General features: G+C 37.7%; 1 protein-coding gene across 1 annotated transcript in view; it reads left to right on the top strand.

Moving 5' to 3' along the window:
* Positions 1 to 3,580: 3,580 nt before the first annotated feature.
* LOC104069089 (growth arrest-specific protein 2) overlaps positions 3,581 to 16,524 on the top strand; it is a 38,505-nt gene continuing 25,561 nt past the window's right edge. Inside the window, exons 1-2 of the mRNA XM_009572925.1 lie at positions 3,581 to 3,722; positions 11,914 to 12,038. Of these exons, the coding sequence (XP_009571220.1) occupies positions 3,581 to 3,722; positions 11,914 to 12,038 (267 nt within the window). The remainder of the gene's footprint in view (positions 3,723 to 11,913; positions 12,039 to 16,524) is intronic.

Genomic DNA, 16,524 nt, shown 5'->3' with positions numbered 1-16,524 from the left:
TTTGCTGAAGTGTAGTTTCAGAGAAGTGGTGGGGAAGGGGAAAATTAATTTCTTTCAGAAATGAAATTAAAAAAAACTTACACAGAGGTAAGGTTGAATTGTATGTGATTCATCTGTGATTCTTCAGGGTTCTTCTCAGTGGAGACTCTTCATCAGTGTTAACTTTCTCATTCCGCAGTCCTCACTTTGTACGCCTGCTTCACAAATTAACCCATACGTTATTGTTAATTCAGGGCTACTATTTCAAGCAGAGCTAGTCCCAGTATAGAGATGCCTGAATTATTTTCAGCTTCTAGAGATTTTTGTCACCTGTCTATCTGTCTTTCCTCATCTTTCCTAGTTTCCCATTCTGGGAACCTGTGTTCTATTAAAACTACCTTGAACTCAGAATACCCTTCTTCTCTCTGGATCTTCTCTCTTCTTAGTACCACAATTACTACGAAACTGAAGCACCCATGCATCCTCCGAAATCAGAGCTCTTTGTTCTCCCACTTTGTTTCCTTGACACCTTTAGACAGCCTGGTTGCTGAGTTTAATGAAACAAGAGGTAGGTCAGTATGAAATATATTTAAAGACAGTCCTGTATTTTAGAGACAAACTGAAGTAATATCTCAAATCCTGAATTCTCTGCTCTGTGTCTCCACAGAGATCAGCCTGAAGCGTAAACAGACTGCAGTGCTTGTTCTACAGACTGATGGGGAAACCCAAACTGCCTCCAGAAGCCTTCCCTCTCTTTTTTTCTAGTCTTAGACCTTAGAATTACCACCAGTGGCAGCAGCCTGTATTGTATCTGGCTGGCTCTCAGGCATATTATAATGTTGTTGGTTACCAATTAGCTCCAGGTTTCGTAGGGCACATACGTGGTCTTGGAAGTGATAAGGTAGGTGGACCTTTCCTGAGGTGAAAGAAAAGGATGTTGTCTCCGTAGTTTTCCTCATAACACAATCCAGCTCAGTGTGTGTGCCATGTGTTACACTCCTAGCAGGGCAGACCCTGCTTAGGGTCCCATGATGCATATTGCTGTGTGCATCCTTGAAATATAAAATTACAGAATAAATTAGGTTGGAAGGGACCTCCAGGGGTCATCTAGTCTAAGCCCCTCCTCAAAGCATGTATGAACAGTGAAATTATTTCCGGTGAAGAGGTGCAGTGTCTAACTGGTTCCTTTATGGTGCTTCTTTTTTCAGGTGTCTTTTTCCAATCTGTGTGTCAAAAGAAACGAATTGCAAGATTTCATTTCCTAAATATTTAGATACATAGGTGTTAATAAACTGAAAAATTGTTGCCAAAAATAATGTATTTTTACTTGGCTTTATTTGTGTATTGTATATGAAGTGAACATTCAGGAATGAGAAATTTTTTTTATTACTTTTTACTGGTATAATTTCAGAGGTGATTCAAGAGAATAAAGTAGTTTCAGTTCTGGTTCTCACTGTATCAATGGAGTTTATAAACTCCAGAAATCAGTCAAAAAATTATTTTAAGGCTTTTTTCCTGGAAAGAAAGTATATGACAGAGGTATTTGTACTTGTCAATTATCCATCCTGCCTGTGTTGCCATCCAAAATGAAGCAGTGATTTGAAGCACTAAATTGCGTGGTTCTGAGTGACTTAGAGCAACTTTAAATATACTTGTCATTGTAATTCCGTAGCTGTCAGTATCATCTCGTCCAAAGGAATCTATTTTGAGAGTGACATTCCAGATTGATTTTTGCAGAGCTAACAGCCTAATTCTTCTCCCTCCACTCCCTTGCACCCCACCTCAAATGAACAGGTATGATTTGGATTTAATCAACCAGGAAACTATAAATCCAAGCTGACATTTTTACAAAGTCAGTTTTCAGAACAGAGCTGAGCTTAAATTACATACTTCGGTCTGCCTTAAACTGCTCTGCTTTCAAAGGAACTTTGATACATAAGGATTTGTTTTGTCAGAAAAATGTAAAATCTACGGATAATTCAGAAATGTGTATTTATACAAGGGAATAAAATCTTTTTAATTTCTATTTTCCCCCTTCCCAACTGAAAAAATTGTTTGATTTCAGTAAGAAGTATATTCGTAGTGAAAGCTGTGTCTATCTCAAGGGTACTTCAGTATTTGGGGTGAGGTACTCTCAACAAGAGCTTAAGCAGATGTTTTTGCGAACAAGGAGTTTAGTTACGCAGGGTATGGTTAAAAAATGCTGGAGTATTTTAATGTAAGCATTAAAATATCCCGAATAGCATTTCATATATTTGGAAATGTCGGTTACAGCACAATTTTATGGAAAGGCAATTGCTTTTTACATCCAGTAATCATTTTCCTTTTTTTGGAGAAGGAATTGTTTTCAGTATTCTTGTTATTCCAGGCCACAATGGAATGGTATAACAAATTGTTCTTTTTTGTCACTATTTAAAGTCACTATTACCTCTTACCTGACTTGAAAGGTACACAAAGGACAGAAAGAAACAGTGTTTGCAGTGTATCGTAAGCTGAAGCCAGCTGACGTGTAACCGCAGTTGGCGTGGATCAGGCGGTTGACAACAGGCAAAGAGCTATTCCTTATGGACCTCCCACCCCCACTTAATGTCTGTCTAGTGCCACCTACATAAGACCTTGTGACTGCCAGTTGGTGTGACTGGGCTTTCAGCAGCCTACCAGGCAAGAAAGTATCTCAGCTCATTGCTACAAGCATTAGGGTCCAGGTCTGAATTTCTTTTCAGAGGGGAAAATAATCTTCTTTCCTTAGCACACTTCTGCCACAGATGGGGGAATTAGTCCTTCAGGAGCAGAGATATAGTTCCAGTGGGCCTAACGTCTCTGGCTGCTGCAAGACTCAGAACAGTTAACTAATATTTAACACATGATGTATTGTCTTACCTGAAACTAAAGTAAGTCGTCACTGAAGCAGAGGATTATTCGTATAAAAGGTGGAAGTGGGAAGTGTGGGTGACCAGCACTAGCTGTTGTGCTGCTTTCCGAAGAAACAATGCTATTCAGTAAATATATATGTTTTTTTTTTTCTTTAATTATTCTAAAGCTGTAGAGCTGTAGAATAGACTGATTCCATTTGGTAACTGCATTTGTTAATTGTTAGTAAGTTTGCTGTAGTAGCATAACTCAGTTGCTCCTGTGTTTTTATTGGGCCTCATCCAAAAATCTCCGAAGCTTTCCATTTAGTTTGAATGGATATTGGATCAAGCACCGTAGTGAGTTGTTAGCTTTGTGTAAAATGTTTATTTTGATTTGATTTTAATCATTCCTTGCAGAATATTTGGTTATATGTTGGCAACATGTGTAGCTTGGTGAGGACAAATGAAGTTGACATTTATCTGTATGATTTAATCACTTGCAATGTGATCCATTTACAAAACAGGACTTCAATCATCAATGTTGTATTCACGTGTTAGATCCACATCTGTTTGTCTGACATCTAATTTCTTAGAATCATAGTTACTGCTGTTATCTTCTACAATTCTAAAAACAGAACCTGCAAAACTTTATTTGGTATAATGAAATACGTCTTTTTTCTTTTTTTTCTTTTTTTCTTTTTTTTTTTTTTTTAAAACGTAATAAAACAGGTACAACAAGCGGATAAGCAATGTGCACTGCTCTGAGCCCGAAGGCACGTGGGCCTGGCCTCTCTGATATGCATCAATACAGTCAGTGGCTTGCAAGTAGACATGAGGCCAACTTGCTGCCGATGAAAGAGGATTTGGCCCTGTGGCTCACAAACCTACTGGGTAAGATACAATAAGACAGAATGCAAATACCGGGCACTGAGAGAACTCTCAATTCCCAACTGTTAGCTGGGAATTCAGTCCTTCAGGCTTCTTTGCATTTCAAAAATAAAGGTAGTTATGAGTAGGTAGCTACCTCCACATAGTGCAACTGTTAGCAAGGTCAGAAAAGCTAATAAGTAATTTGCCTCCACAGTGTTTCTGTGAGTAGCATAATTGGACTTTATTATTCATTTCATGTTTATTTTTCCTCAAATTTCCTTTTAAGTGTTCTTTTGCATGTGTTTTCTGTATTAATACCATTAAGTTGAATGGTGCTAATTACTGTCATCAACTACGTCTTCCACTTTTATTGGTAGGCCTCCTAAAGAGTATGGGTGTACTGACTGTCTTGAACGGAAGGAGCTGTTAAATAGTTCTTTGCTGACCAAGCAGTCTAGTGATTGATAATTGCCGCCCAAGGCAATGCATGCTAAGACTTGTGGAAGCTTGTGCATAGAGGGGTCTGACATAGTGGCTGCAGCTGGGACCTGGGGATTTACTGGTTGCAGCTGTACGTCTTGGTGTGTGAAGCCAAAACATGATGAAAGAGGATGCAAACCAAAAGCCAAGAAAAAAATCAGGTACACATGAAGAGGAGTGAAAGAGAGTATGTCCCTGGCAGGAAGGAGAGAGACGGTTCTTTGGGATATACAACTCATTCAAGAAGGTGGAATTTAGAAACTATGAGCCAGGAAATAGTGTGTTGTTTGTTGAGAACATTCAGGGGAAAATGGCTTTTGTGTGATCTCCTTGTGTAAGTCCAAAGGATTCTACCAAAGAAATACATGACTTACACAATACTTCATCCTAAGGGAAACATGCCAGCAGTTCCTCTTTGTTAAACAAAGAGGAGAAAATATTTCAGAGGAGGTGATGTTTACATGAAACTTTTACTGATGTTATTTTGGAGGAAAATTTGGATAAGCATTTTTAAATTTGGTGTGTGTGGTTTTGGGGGGTTTTGTTTTGTTTTGTTTTTCTGGAAGTCTGTTCTGGTGAGACATAGGCAGTGTCTTGCCTTGGCAAATGCTGAAGCTGAACCATCTCAGAGATGTCACACAATAATAGAGTATATCTAGTGCCTTTCATCTGCATGTTCTACATTGCTGTATTTCCTCTTTTTTAAAGAGGAAGAGAAGTATCACTATGTTATGAGAGGTGTAGTCAATAAGTACAGTGTCAGCAGAATGCAAGAACACAGTATTTTGCAGGTAGGCAATGCCCATTTTAGGGTTGGAATCGTTATGAATCCACAACTGCAAAAGTGGCACTTGTTTTAAATTACATCTTTGTGTGGTACTTTCATTTAACTTAATGAGTTTTGAATACAAAATTGTCTAGGCAATACCAGAACAAAATCCAGAAATCCTGACTTTTCATTCCAATTACTACAAGACAGCAATCCAAGACTGTTTTTTGAATCAGAAGCAGCACATTCCATTAAGGATTTAATATATTGTTTAAATGTTTTAAACAATGAAGTTTTAGTGAGCCGCTCTAAAACAAATAGAAGCTTGTTTGCAGTTCATAACAGAGTTCTCACAGTGACAAGTTTAGGAATGAGGTCATTTTTTTTAGAAAGAAAGTAGCAACCAGCAGGAGGTTCTGAAATGCCAACTATAATTAAAAATCTGATTTTTCATATGGACACCAAATTCTGCACTGTAGAACTAAATGGGCACAACCTTCTTTTAATTAAGTAGCATACACAGTTCATTTGCTTAATGCGTTCCCCTACACCTTCTCACACCAAGCTCTTCTTTTCTCAGAGTTTGTCCTGAAGAACTGAAATTATAGTTATTTGTTAAACTGCTTTGAATTCTTCTGTAGACATTGTTATTCAAATTAATAATTCAATTAACTTAAAATTCACATTCAAAATAAATTAAGTGTAACTGAATTAAAGTAATTAATATTCATATAAATATATTAGCTCAGAAATCAAATTTGGTTTAATTACTGTAAATTTAGGTTAACTTTAATGAGAGGGGGGACACATGAGCATGTTGCTGTAAGATAAAATAGGTATGAATTTACAGCATGCCGTTACCTTGTTGTAAAAACCTGTTTGTGCTCTCTCGCTTTTCAGCATCCAAAAGGATAAAAGGATATGTAAGACTCTTTTTTGTTTGTTTTGTTGTGGGTTTTTTTTCCTCCATCGGAGAAATAATGTACTTTGCATTAATGGTCAGTAGGTTTTCACGTGCTTGGATGTGCAGATAACACAGAGCAGATAATATTCTGTGTATCCACACCCTAGTTTGCTCTGTGCTGTAACTTGTGTGGCCTCATTGTAAGTGTCTTTATGCCAATTTTAATGCAATAGGATTTCTCAACTTATAAAGAAAATTAATATGCATTTCAATTAAGTTTTGCCACGTTGGTTCATGTTTTGTTTCATGTATATTTTGTTCATTCATTTGTACTATGACTCAACAAGGACACATAATCTTTTCAAATAAATGTAGATTAAAAAAAAAAAAAAAGAAAGTATTTTAGGCAAGAATAGGGCTGAACCTCTCTGAGGTAGTTTGATCACCTGATGGTGTTTTTGAAATTTTTGTGGAGAGGCAAATATGTCCTACACAGTGTTACTGAAAGTTAAAATGGTGACATTTTTGCAGCAGCAAAGCCTGGTGTGGGTTCAAAATTAAACTGGAAAACATTAGAAGGATATTGCACTTTATAATATGAATGAAGGGTTTTGATATTAGATGGAAATTAGGCATAACTAGAATTTGACCTTACCGGAGTGACAAATTGGAAGACTGAGATACATGGTGCAGCTGGAAAATAACACTTGTAAGAATTTTTAACCCTGAGACTTTGGACATTTTACTCTAATTTAGCATGGACATTGTTGTGGGTTTTTTTAGTAATCACTAGTACTTTTGTAAGCATTTTGCTTATTATTTTTGGAACCACGTCAGAGAAACTCAGAGCTTCTGAGAGGATGGTTTGTCATTACACTCCATTGCTGAATAGATTTTAGCTGCCTGTATTCTGGTGGCTGGAAAAAGGACGCAGATGAAATCAATGTGTCAGATGGGATTGACTCAATATTGTACATTACAGCATTCTCAAAGTGGGACGCGTCAGCATTGTGGGGGTTGGGGTTTGCATGCTGGAGAGAAAGATTGGAGCTATGGATATTGTGTCTCTTGCCCTCACTTCCCTCTGCTGAGCTCTGGTGGCTCAGTTGAGAGATCCTTCCAGTGGCAAAGTTAAGGAGATGTGTTGACCCAACTGTCTTGCAAGTCATGATCATCTCTCAGCCTTGCTTTTATTATGTATAGAGCCAATGAAGCACTTGGCAATGTTTTCACTGCTGACACACTCCAAATTTGGTAGATTGTGTATGTACTTATTTTAGTAGAATGCTCTTATGGATACTGAAACCTTCCCTTTCACCTTGAGCAAGCTTCACATGGGAATTAGCACAGTTGGGCCATAGTAATCTTCTAGCAGAGGCAAAGTGGCGATTTGAAAGCAAATAGAGTTTGCTTGTCTGCTGTACTCTCCAGCAATGTCTTGTTTTCTCTTGTGTGTCCGCAGAGGCGAAAGGGCTGGCATCAGGAGGAGTGGGCCTCATCACCAGTCTGTAGTTTAGTACAGGTGCAGAGGGATGGTTTCTCTGTTTCCCCTTTGGCTATTGTGTAGAGCTCTGATCTTTTTTCCCATACCTGGAGCCCATTTACCAGCTGCAGAGGGTTACGGTATTGTAGCTTATTCCATCCGGCTTTATTTAGCACATGGGACCACAGAATAGACCTGTAAGACGTGCCTGGGCACATGTCTGGGCTCCAAGGTTTCAGTGCTGAGGCCTTTTCCTAGCAGAGCTTTCTGGGCTTCAGAAGCTCATAGGAAAGGAGCTGGAGAGTGCAAGATGCTGAGGAATTGGACATGTAGATGTTGAATATTGCGTAAGGCATGTAAAAGTTGCTTGGGTGCAAAAGTGAAGTAGGCATGAAGAAAAGAAACAGAGAGGTAAGGATGTTAGGAGAGGCATTGAGTTAAAGACCAGGCGTGGAATTTAAAGGTGTGTTGAAGGAGGCGTGAAGATTGGGGGATGAAGGGTGGGAAGTCTTCTGCAAGAAAACTTACTTTCTTTGATTCTGAATTAAAGCAAAACCTGCTTCAGCTTGGTGTTCTTGCTCATCTTGTCTAAGAGGATTCTGTAGCAGTACCTTTATTTTCAACATCAGCGTGTTCAGCTCAAGCTAGTGGGAAATGCAGGCTTTAAATATCTGAATATCAAGACATTCATGATACTGATACTTCTAGTGATTCTGCTGGCACTGATGCAGTTTCTTATTTAGTTGAGTGGCTTTGTAATTTTCTTTAGTATCAATATGCCTTTGGGATTGTTTAGATGTCCCATTTCAACTAAGTGATAATATCTCAATGCTATCAAAAATATTTCTTTTGCTTTCAGCTACTGTAGGAAACAGAGTAACGTTGTCAGAAAAGAACCAGTTTTATGTGCATAAAACCATTGGCCTTTGTTTTCTTTACTTTTATTGTGTTTTGTTACCTTGGGTTTAAATGCCACACAATTTGAGAGGGTCGGGAGGAGTTGTCCCACTGGTGCCTCAGTACTGTAGAAGCTCATTCTTCTACCGATGTAGATTCACCCGAGTGAATCTCTGAGAGTTTGCTAATTACTAGTTAGTGGTTTTACTAGTAGTTTTGTGTTACCACCAAAGTGTACAATTAAAATAGTCGATCGGCTAGTTGTGAGGCTGGAGTCAGTGTCTTGCATTGTAGTTATTAAACTAAGTGTGGAAGAACTCAGTGCAATAATAGAGCAACCAAGTAGATTTTGGTACTTTGTTTTAGCCTTTGAGTCCCTCCGCCTTCTTCTGAAAGCTCTGGTTGTCTGAGATGGCCCGTAGGGAATGCTTTATCTTCAGCCTCTTGGGCACACACCCTGAGCGTGGGCTCTTTTTGGTTATTCTTTCATAGACCTCCCAGGCTGGTTGCATTAGGACCCCCCGGGCTGCATGGCCTTATAGATAGCTGCCCACAGTTTCCAAGGGGTAGGTGTTCAGGTATAACAGTTTGTCTTCTTAAAGGGCATCTAGTGACTGCGGTAAAGGAGAGGGTAAGCAATGCTTGCGAGGTTTGAGAAAGCCTTCATATTCCTGTTTTTTTTCTTTTTTCCCCCCATACTTTTAGTGTTGTTTTTTTATTATACTTAATGTTATTACCATTCTATAAAAACATTGCAACTGCTTTCTTGTAATTATAGGGGGAGTTATACATTTTTAATGGAGTTTAATGTTTTTTCCATACAAATATACAGAGCCATTTTTTTCCTCAGGCTATGAACATTACTCTCATTTGAATCAATACATTTCAACTGTTAAATATGTCAGAGTGTCTGTTTTAGCAAAGAAATGCCACCTTTTGGAGCCATAAAATACAGTGAATTGAAAGCTGACACCTAATATATTTTTCATTGGATACAGATGTTCAATGCAAAACTCATTCTTTCAGCTTTCATAAAAGGGAACAGAACTAAAATACTCCAGCTTAGTGTACAATATGCAGTGACCAAACTGCTTATGCAATTCAGCATTTAAAAGAATATAAACGTATTGTTAAATAGCAGAAGATAGAAGAATTTTTCCATCTTTGTGTAAAGAGAAAATACCTCTAAATAGGTTTTAGGTTTTTTTAATGCTTGACCAGTGAAATAATAAATCTATAAATCATAGGACAGAATAGATACATAGAATGTGATTTTCCTTTTTTTAAAAAAAAAAAAAGCTTTTCAAATTAAAAAAACCACCTTGAGTAGGTTAAAAATATTTGAAATACATTTTTAGAAGAAAATGAGTCTATTATAAAAATAGACTGTTTTAAAAATAAAGCAGTTCCTATAACATGGGAATTTTTCAAATTTAGCTTTCTGATGGCTTTATATCTTTTGCCAAAAATGCTGATGGGGCAAATGAGAAAATATGTAGGCTAGAACAGTGATGAAGGCTTTTGAGGTGCTGAGATGTTCAATTTTTCTATCTGTGGGCTATTATAGTTTCAGTCCTGGCTTCAGCTGAGCTGGAGGCACTGCTAAAATGTTGTCAGTTATGCACAAGCTACCACTGAATGTCTGCAGTGCTGCTACTGCTCTTTTGCCTGGAGAAGTCATTTAGGTATACAGGAGCTATAAAGTGGGCTATATGGCAGAGAGAATTAAGGGCGAATAAAAAAGGGAAAAAAACTTCACATTAAACAGATATTTCTGAAGTAGAAATGTGTTAGAAAAAAAAAGTTTAACTTCAACCAAAATACAAGTCTACTCTTGTATCTGAAAATGATTTGCTGCAAAGATCTTTATCTTAGTCTTTGATTTTTAACTGACCAAACTGAAAAGACTCACAATTTTTTGCTCAAAGGATGCTGAAGTATCTAACAGTTTTCAGGCAAGGGCCTAGAGAAATCAACTTTCCTTTAGCATTTTTGTAGTCATACTGCTTTATAATACTGTTATCTTCAGTGTTATAAGTGACATTGACTACATTACAATGTACCAGCAATATATTGCGGAAGTACAATATTAATTTTTGATTATCTAATTCATTTTTGGTACTTTTGAATGTTAGTTTTCCTCTCTCTCCTAAGTGAAAAGGTATAGAAAAGCTTTACTTCTTTTTTCTAAATCTACTTTTCCTATGTTTTTTTGACAAAAAAAATATTGTGAACCTGTTCTAAACGGATTAATGTTTTCAGTTTTCCGGCATCTCATGGAAGATGAATTTTCCCAAACTAACTAGAAAAACAAAATAACCTGGTTTAGTCAGGGAGCTGCTTGTTGGTCAAAAATCTGTGGGGGGAAAAAAAACTCGACCAGCAGTGGGCAGACTTCTACCTGTTGTCCTGCTTGCGAACAAGCCGGTTTTGAGTAGCAGGAGTGGATCTGGATGGGATGAAAAACCACTCTCACTTCAGATTTTTTATGTTTTCTTTTTTTTTGGCAGGGTAGACTATTGTTACTGATGATTGCTGTGGAATAGCCTATGAAAAATGAGTTGATAGTGTTATTCCTGTTCCCAAATGACATATGTAAATATCACCAAAAATAAATAAATCCTGTCTTAATAGGAAGAGCAAGAATTAGTCCTTGATGCTCTCTTGATATTAGTAGAAGGTAAGAGGGCTGAAAAATACAGCTGCTCATCAAAAAAGTGTCCAAAGAGAAGGCAAATTTTCCAGTAGAATTGTGAAAATGGAAAACCTTCAATAAGAAATAGGAATATTTTTACCTGGAAATGATGTTAAGATGCTGGAAGTTTAGTTTAGGATGTTAAATGATTCCCTTCTCATCTAGGCTGTCCAACCTGGTCAGAATGCACATCTCATCACGGGACTCTTGTGATCAACTCCAGGAGGATGTAATTACAGTGTAATGGAAGGTCATCTGGTCTGCTGTAGCCAGGGAGGACGATCTGTGGCAGCTGAAGTACAGTGTCATCTAGAATGATAATAATTGATACATTTTGAAATTAGAGTGTTTTGGCTTTATTCTTTGGGTGAAAATTTTAATCTATGTGGCAAGTAGATACATAACATGGAATTTCACTCTCTCCCTCTTTCCTAATGTACCTAACTTTACTTCTGAAAAAGCTCTTTCAAAGGAGCATTGCAATCACTGTAGTATTTTGTCAACTTCTTGCAGGATCAGGTCTTAAAAGTCGTCTTAAAAAAAAATACAGTCCCTTCCTTCTTCACATGGTTTTCCACTTCTGTTACAAAATAAGCTGCAGTAGTGTTAACAACTCTTACACCATAGCTACCCACACACACTGGTGTAAACCATTTGACTGCTGTACTCTGTCTTAAAACACTATGTTAAAAGCACTGGAATATCATAAGTAAAATGAGATATGGGGATTCTGATACACTAGAATTATTTTTCAAATGCCACATGCCTTCTCAACGAAAGCATGTTATTTTTTAATAATTTGCTGTATGTCTACCAGTAAAGTAGTAGTGAGGTTATTCACTAAATATTCAAAGTAATGGAAGTTATTCAGTTAAAGCATATTTCAAACTGTTGTCAAGATTTCTATTGATTTCTCTTTTTACACAAATGCAGTCTATACTATTACACACTTTCTGCCATGTTAACTTTCTGTTTGCTGTTCAGGTAGAGAAATAACAGCAGAAACCTTTATGGAGAAATTGGATAATGGTGCCTTGCTTTGTCGGTTAGCTGAGACCCTGCAGGAGAAATTTAAAGAAAACAGCTTTGATGCAAACAAGCCTGGCAAAGTAAGTGTCAGTAAATGTTCTAGCATGTATTATCAGTATCTGAGGTATCTGACTGTTTTGGTACTGAACTTTTTTGCGCAGTTAAGAGATTTCATTTGTGGAAGCTCTGCAAATGGGCAGGGAGGCAATTGCTCCATGTAGAAAAATTACAATATAAAATTGGGGGAATTAATATTTCTTGGGTAATTTTTAAAGTAACTATGAGAGGAAGTTACTCAAAAAATGACTTGTAACGTGGAGGATAAGACATAGAACAAAATCCAGCAGTGTGATGTGGTAGCTAATAGAGAAAATGTGATCCTTGTATTTATTTGCAAGGGGAATATTAAGTAGCTGGGGAGGTGCCTTTTCCTCCATAAACAGCTTTAGGGAGGCCAATAATAAAATTCTACAGTTAGTTTCAGTGCCTTGAGTTGAAAGGTCCTATTGGTGTACTGGAAGGGGTTCAGTAAGGAGTTGCAGGGATGGTATGGAAAATGTGAACCTTCAGAAGATAACTGAAGAGCTTTGCAAAGATCAGGTTAAGATCTTGCTTGACCGCAACCTCCCTTTAATTTAAATGATTTTCTTAGGACAATCTTATTGGGAGAAATTAAAGAGTGCAGCAAGTTTCTTTTTGGGAGAAGCTAAATTAAATGGTTGACATATATATTAATGCATTTACCGTGAAGCTGTTTTTATTTTTCTTATTGAATTCAGATACATCTTCCCTGAAAGCTAAAACAGGCAAATACACAGCAGGTAAAAAAAGAGCTCAAGAGCAGAAATCACAAAATGTATCTTCTATTCTTGATATTCTCATAACTAGTCTGTAGCAGAAATTAGGGCACAGCATAAATTTTATCAGCAGTTCTGAGAACTGACAGCCTTGTGTCGGCTGCAGCTAAGTTGTTTTTCTTGGTTCCAAGCTGATAATTGTTGTTGCAGAAGGAATTGTCTGGACAGGCTTTATTTATTTAATTATTTTTAACCTTCTGTGGGTTGGGGTGGGTGCAGGGGGCATTGTTTGTTTGCTTTTGGTTTTTTTTTTTTTCTGAAGAAAAAGGAAGAGGGAGCTGGGAAGAAAGATAAGTAGGGAAGGAAGGAAGCCTTCCTCCACAAAGGAGGAAAAGACATCTGGAACTCATATTTCATATTTCAAATTGTAATCAGGGTTTGGTTAGTAGAAGTACTGGATGACTTTTGGGTTCCTCTTTATAATATGGTCCAGCTTGTCTTCACCTAAGTGATGGCCTGTTGGTGTTATGGTAGGTCCCAAGTTGAGAAAACACTTATGGCAGTCTTTTCGGTTGAGCCTAGGAAACTAGCTAGGCAGAAGGAAGGGTTACTTGTTGTTTTGGTTTTTTCCCTTAACAAACAAACTAACAAAAGGTACCATTATTGACAAAAACTACTAAATGCTTCAGTGAATACCCAAAAGGTAAACTTGGCTACGGAGTTCTAAAACATTCCCTTTTCATATCTTGCCCAGATGACGTACTAGAAATCAATTAAATCACAAAGTGCAAAGCATTTTTTTACAGACTAACATCTCAGAAAGCCATGTCTATTTAATATAAAATTCTCAGGAAAATAATAGTCATAAATTCGTCAACAATTACAAAATTCTAGTGAATATTCAGAAATTCAAACAATATGGTTTTGTTAGGTGTCTAACTACTGCTTTTTGGGGTTTTGGTTTTTTTTTCTTTTTTCATATGATCAGACTTTTGTTTCATGGTGGCCCATTTGGAGAGAGCTACCATGGGAAAGATAACCCAGAAATGTTCCAATGTTTGGTTCTTCTGTGTTTGCCACTGAAAAGAGGTAGACCTCCTTTCTTGTATTAACTTTCTCAGGTGAGAATATGGCCTTCCTTACTTCAGTTACCTGATCCCCCTTTTTTGAACCTAAGTTACATTAGAAGCCAATTAGACATTTGTAATCCCATATGCTGTAATTACTTAGATTTGGTGGTCTTTTATTTGTCAAACTGGTATAATAGGCAATGCAATTAAAGGGAAAAAATTCTGCTCTACTGCTATTTTTCTCAACGTATATTATTTCATACTTAGCATAGTAAGAATTCAAAGAAATGGCAGAGTAGTAGATTTGTGTCATTGTAGGCTATTAGGGAGCTATTTATCCTTTCAGATTGTAATTCCCCATGTAGCAGTCCTAGGCAATAAGACTAGTTTACACATTGGAAAATCGGATGTGTGGTGCCAAGGAAATTTATAAGAAGACTATACCGTACAAAATTTAGCATAGTAAGAATTCCATAATTCTCCCCTGAATCATTATTATGCATTCTCTTAATAATACATGTGGAATTTTGAAGCCATTTCTCTGTGCACAGGAAAACGGAAACATTATGGTCTTTCACCCAGGTGCCCTGGTGACTTCACTGGCAGCTGGAAGAAGCTGCTGACTTCCATAGAGTCCAGCCTCTATCTAAATAGATAACATGCTTTTCTGTCCATGTATGTAACTTTTAATTTTTTTAGATAGAAGCAGACTGATAAAAAATGAGTGGCTGCCAGAAGGATCAACTTGCAGGCAGCACCAGGTTGCAGCTGAGTGAGGGAGACAGGATAAGGCTGTAGATAATGGGGGGGTGTGCGGAATCTTACTAAGTCCCTCCACAAGCTTGAAGATTTGGTCTATTTTCATAAGTGAAGTTTTTCCTTGTATGAGAGCTACTTCCTAGACAGCAAAGCTCCATAAAATACTTTGGTTTTGCTTTTGTCTTAGAGGAAGGTGATACATCCTGTTCTGCTTGATATGTACTACTGATCATGAATTCACTTTTGCAGCTCTTTGGGGCTGTCTGGCCAGTTTAGCAGCTATAATGCTAAGAAGACATTAAAAACTAATACTGCACGAACTGACTCATCAGTTGTTTGCCATAATTCCTTAAGTTCATATTGCAGTAGTCTACAGAATGGCAAAGGTTAAATCCTATTGCACAAGCAGTTAACCCAGAAGCAGTAAGTTTCTAGTCGCTGTCAGTTTCGCAGTTTGTTTCTTAACAGAACTGTATCACTCCCTTTCGTATTAGGGAGGACTGAACTTTCTTCAGCTTTCAGGGTCCCCTTAGGTCAGCATCAACCTTTTTGAATGTGGAATACATCAGGAAAGCATAAACCAAAAAATTTGTACCTCCCAAAATATCGGGTTTTCCAAATCTGGAAGGAAAATGGTGGTATTTATATAAACCCTTCCTTTTTTGTCATGTGGAGACACTTGTGGATACTGGGGACATTTTCGAAAGAGTTAGGAAACTACTGGTAATATGACTTGAGAATACAGCTTTAGGAAACTGAAAACGCTTAAAAGGTGTGTGGTGCAAAAGTAAAGTCTTCTTTCCTTAAGAGTCAGAGGAAGGCAATGAAGGAGTAACTTCTTATGAGGGAAGGAGATCAATGGAGTAGCTTTTTATGAGTGACTGAGTTAGGTTAGGATTCTTCAGTGTGGAAAGAGGCAGCATGGGGGCATAGGATGGAACCTGCAGAGTCAGGAATGGCATGGTAGATGTTCAGTCTTTTCTATACAAAAACTATGGGACATCAAACTAAGCGAGTAGGAGCCAAACAAACAAAAGGGGGTCCTTGTTTACGAACTGCTTGGAAATTTCTTCCCAATGAATGTTAAAGTTAACCTGGGTTCAAGAAAACACTGAATAAGGTAATGGAAGAGAGGTATCTTGGAAGGCTGAATACACAGAAACCCCATCTAGACGAGGAAGTCCCCATAGCTGAAAATAGTTGGAGCTTGAGAAAGTATTGAGAGGTCTAACATGTTTGCTATGGCCTTAGTCTTCCCTAGATGCTTACTTATGGCCAGTCTGGGTTGGATGAACCTTTGACTGACCCAGTAGGGTCACTCTTATGTTCTGTGCGTTACTGCTTCTTGGGGCTGAATACCTTGCTGGTTGTGCAGGTAGGCATGGACAAATCTATCCTTTCACAAGAGTCAAACTTCAAAGCAATTATTTTAAATTAAATATGTACTTTTTGTTCTATATAAAGATGCCTCTTTAGGATTGAATCCCTACAGCTAAAAATAGCACTTGAATTATACTCTGCTGTGGTATCTGTTATCCAGGGGAGTAATGTGAGATTGAGAGCGCTGGAGTTTGGCAGCCTCTGGTGCCATTTACGCAGTCTCTGCTCATTGCCCTTCTGAGCTTAATGCCATAATGGGCACTTCTAGGTATCGTAATAGGTACTCTGAATGCATCCTCCATGAGTCTAGCCCCCTAATCCTGTGGTGTTTGATTTGTTAATCATTTTGTAATAAGTTATTAAAAGCTTTTCAGTTTCTAAAGGTGAAACATTTAACAGTTGTTCATTTCAAAGGCTGTTTGAAGGTGCTAGGTTCTTTTGCAAATCCCAGAAGACAATGTTCTTCATTTTTAAGCAGCTAAACCATGCTTCAAAACCTGATGATACTGAAAACGTTGATGTTGTATCGGATTCTTTGCTTCAGACAGAAAAAACTTCGA

The sequence above is a fragment of the Fulmarus glacialis genome, unplaced genomic scaffold (assembly GCF_000690835.1).
Source record: "Fulmarus glacialis isolate BGI_N327 unplaced genomic scaffold, ASM69083v1 scaffold2940, whole genome shotgun sequence".
In the NCBI taxonomy this organism is placed as follows: domain Eukaryota; kingdom Metazoa; phylum Chordata; class Aves; order Procellariiformes; family Procellariidae; genus Fulmarus; species Fulmarus glacialis.
Note: the sequence above shows the minus strand (reverse complement) of the source record. Positions and strands in the feature narration are given on the sequence as shown.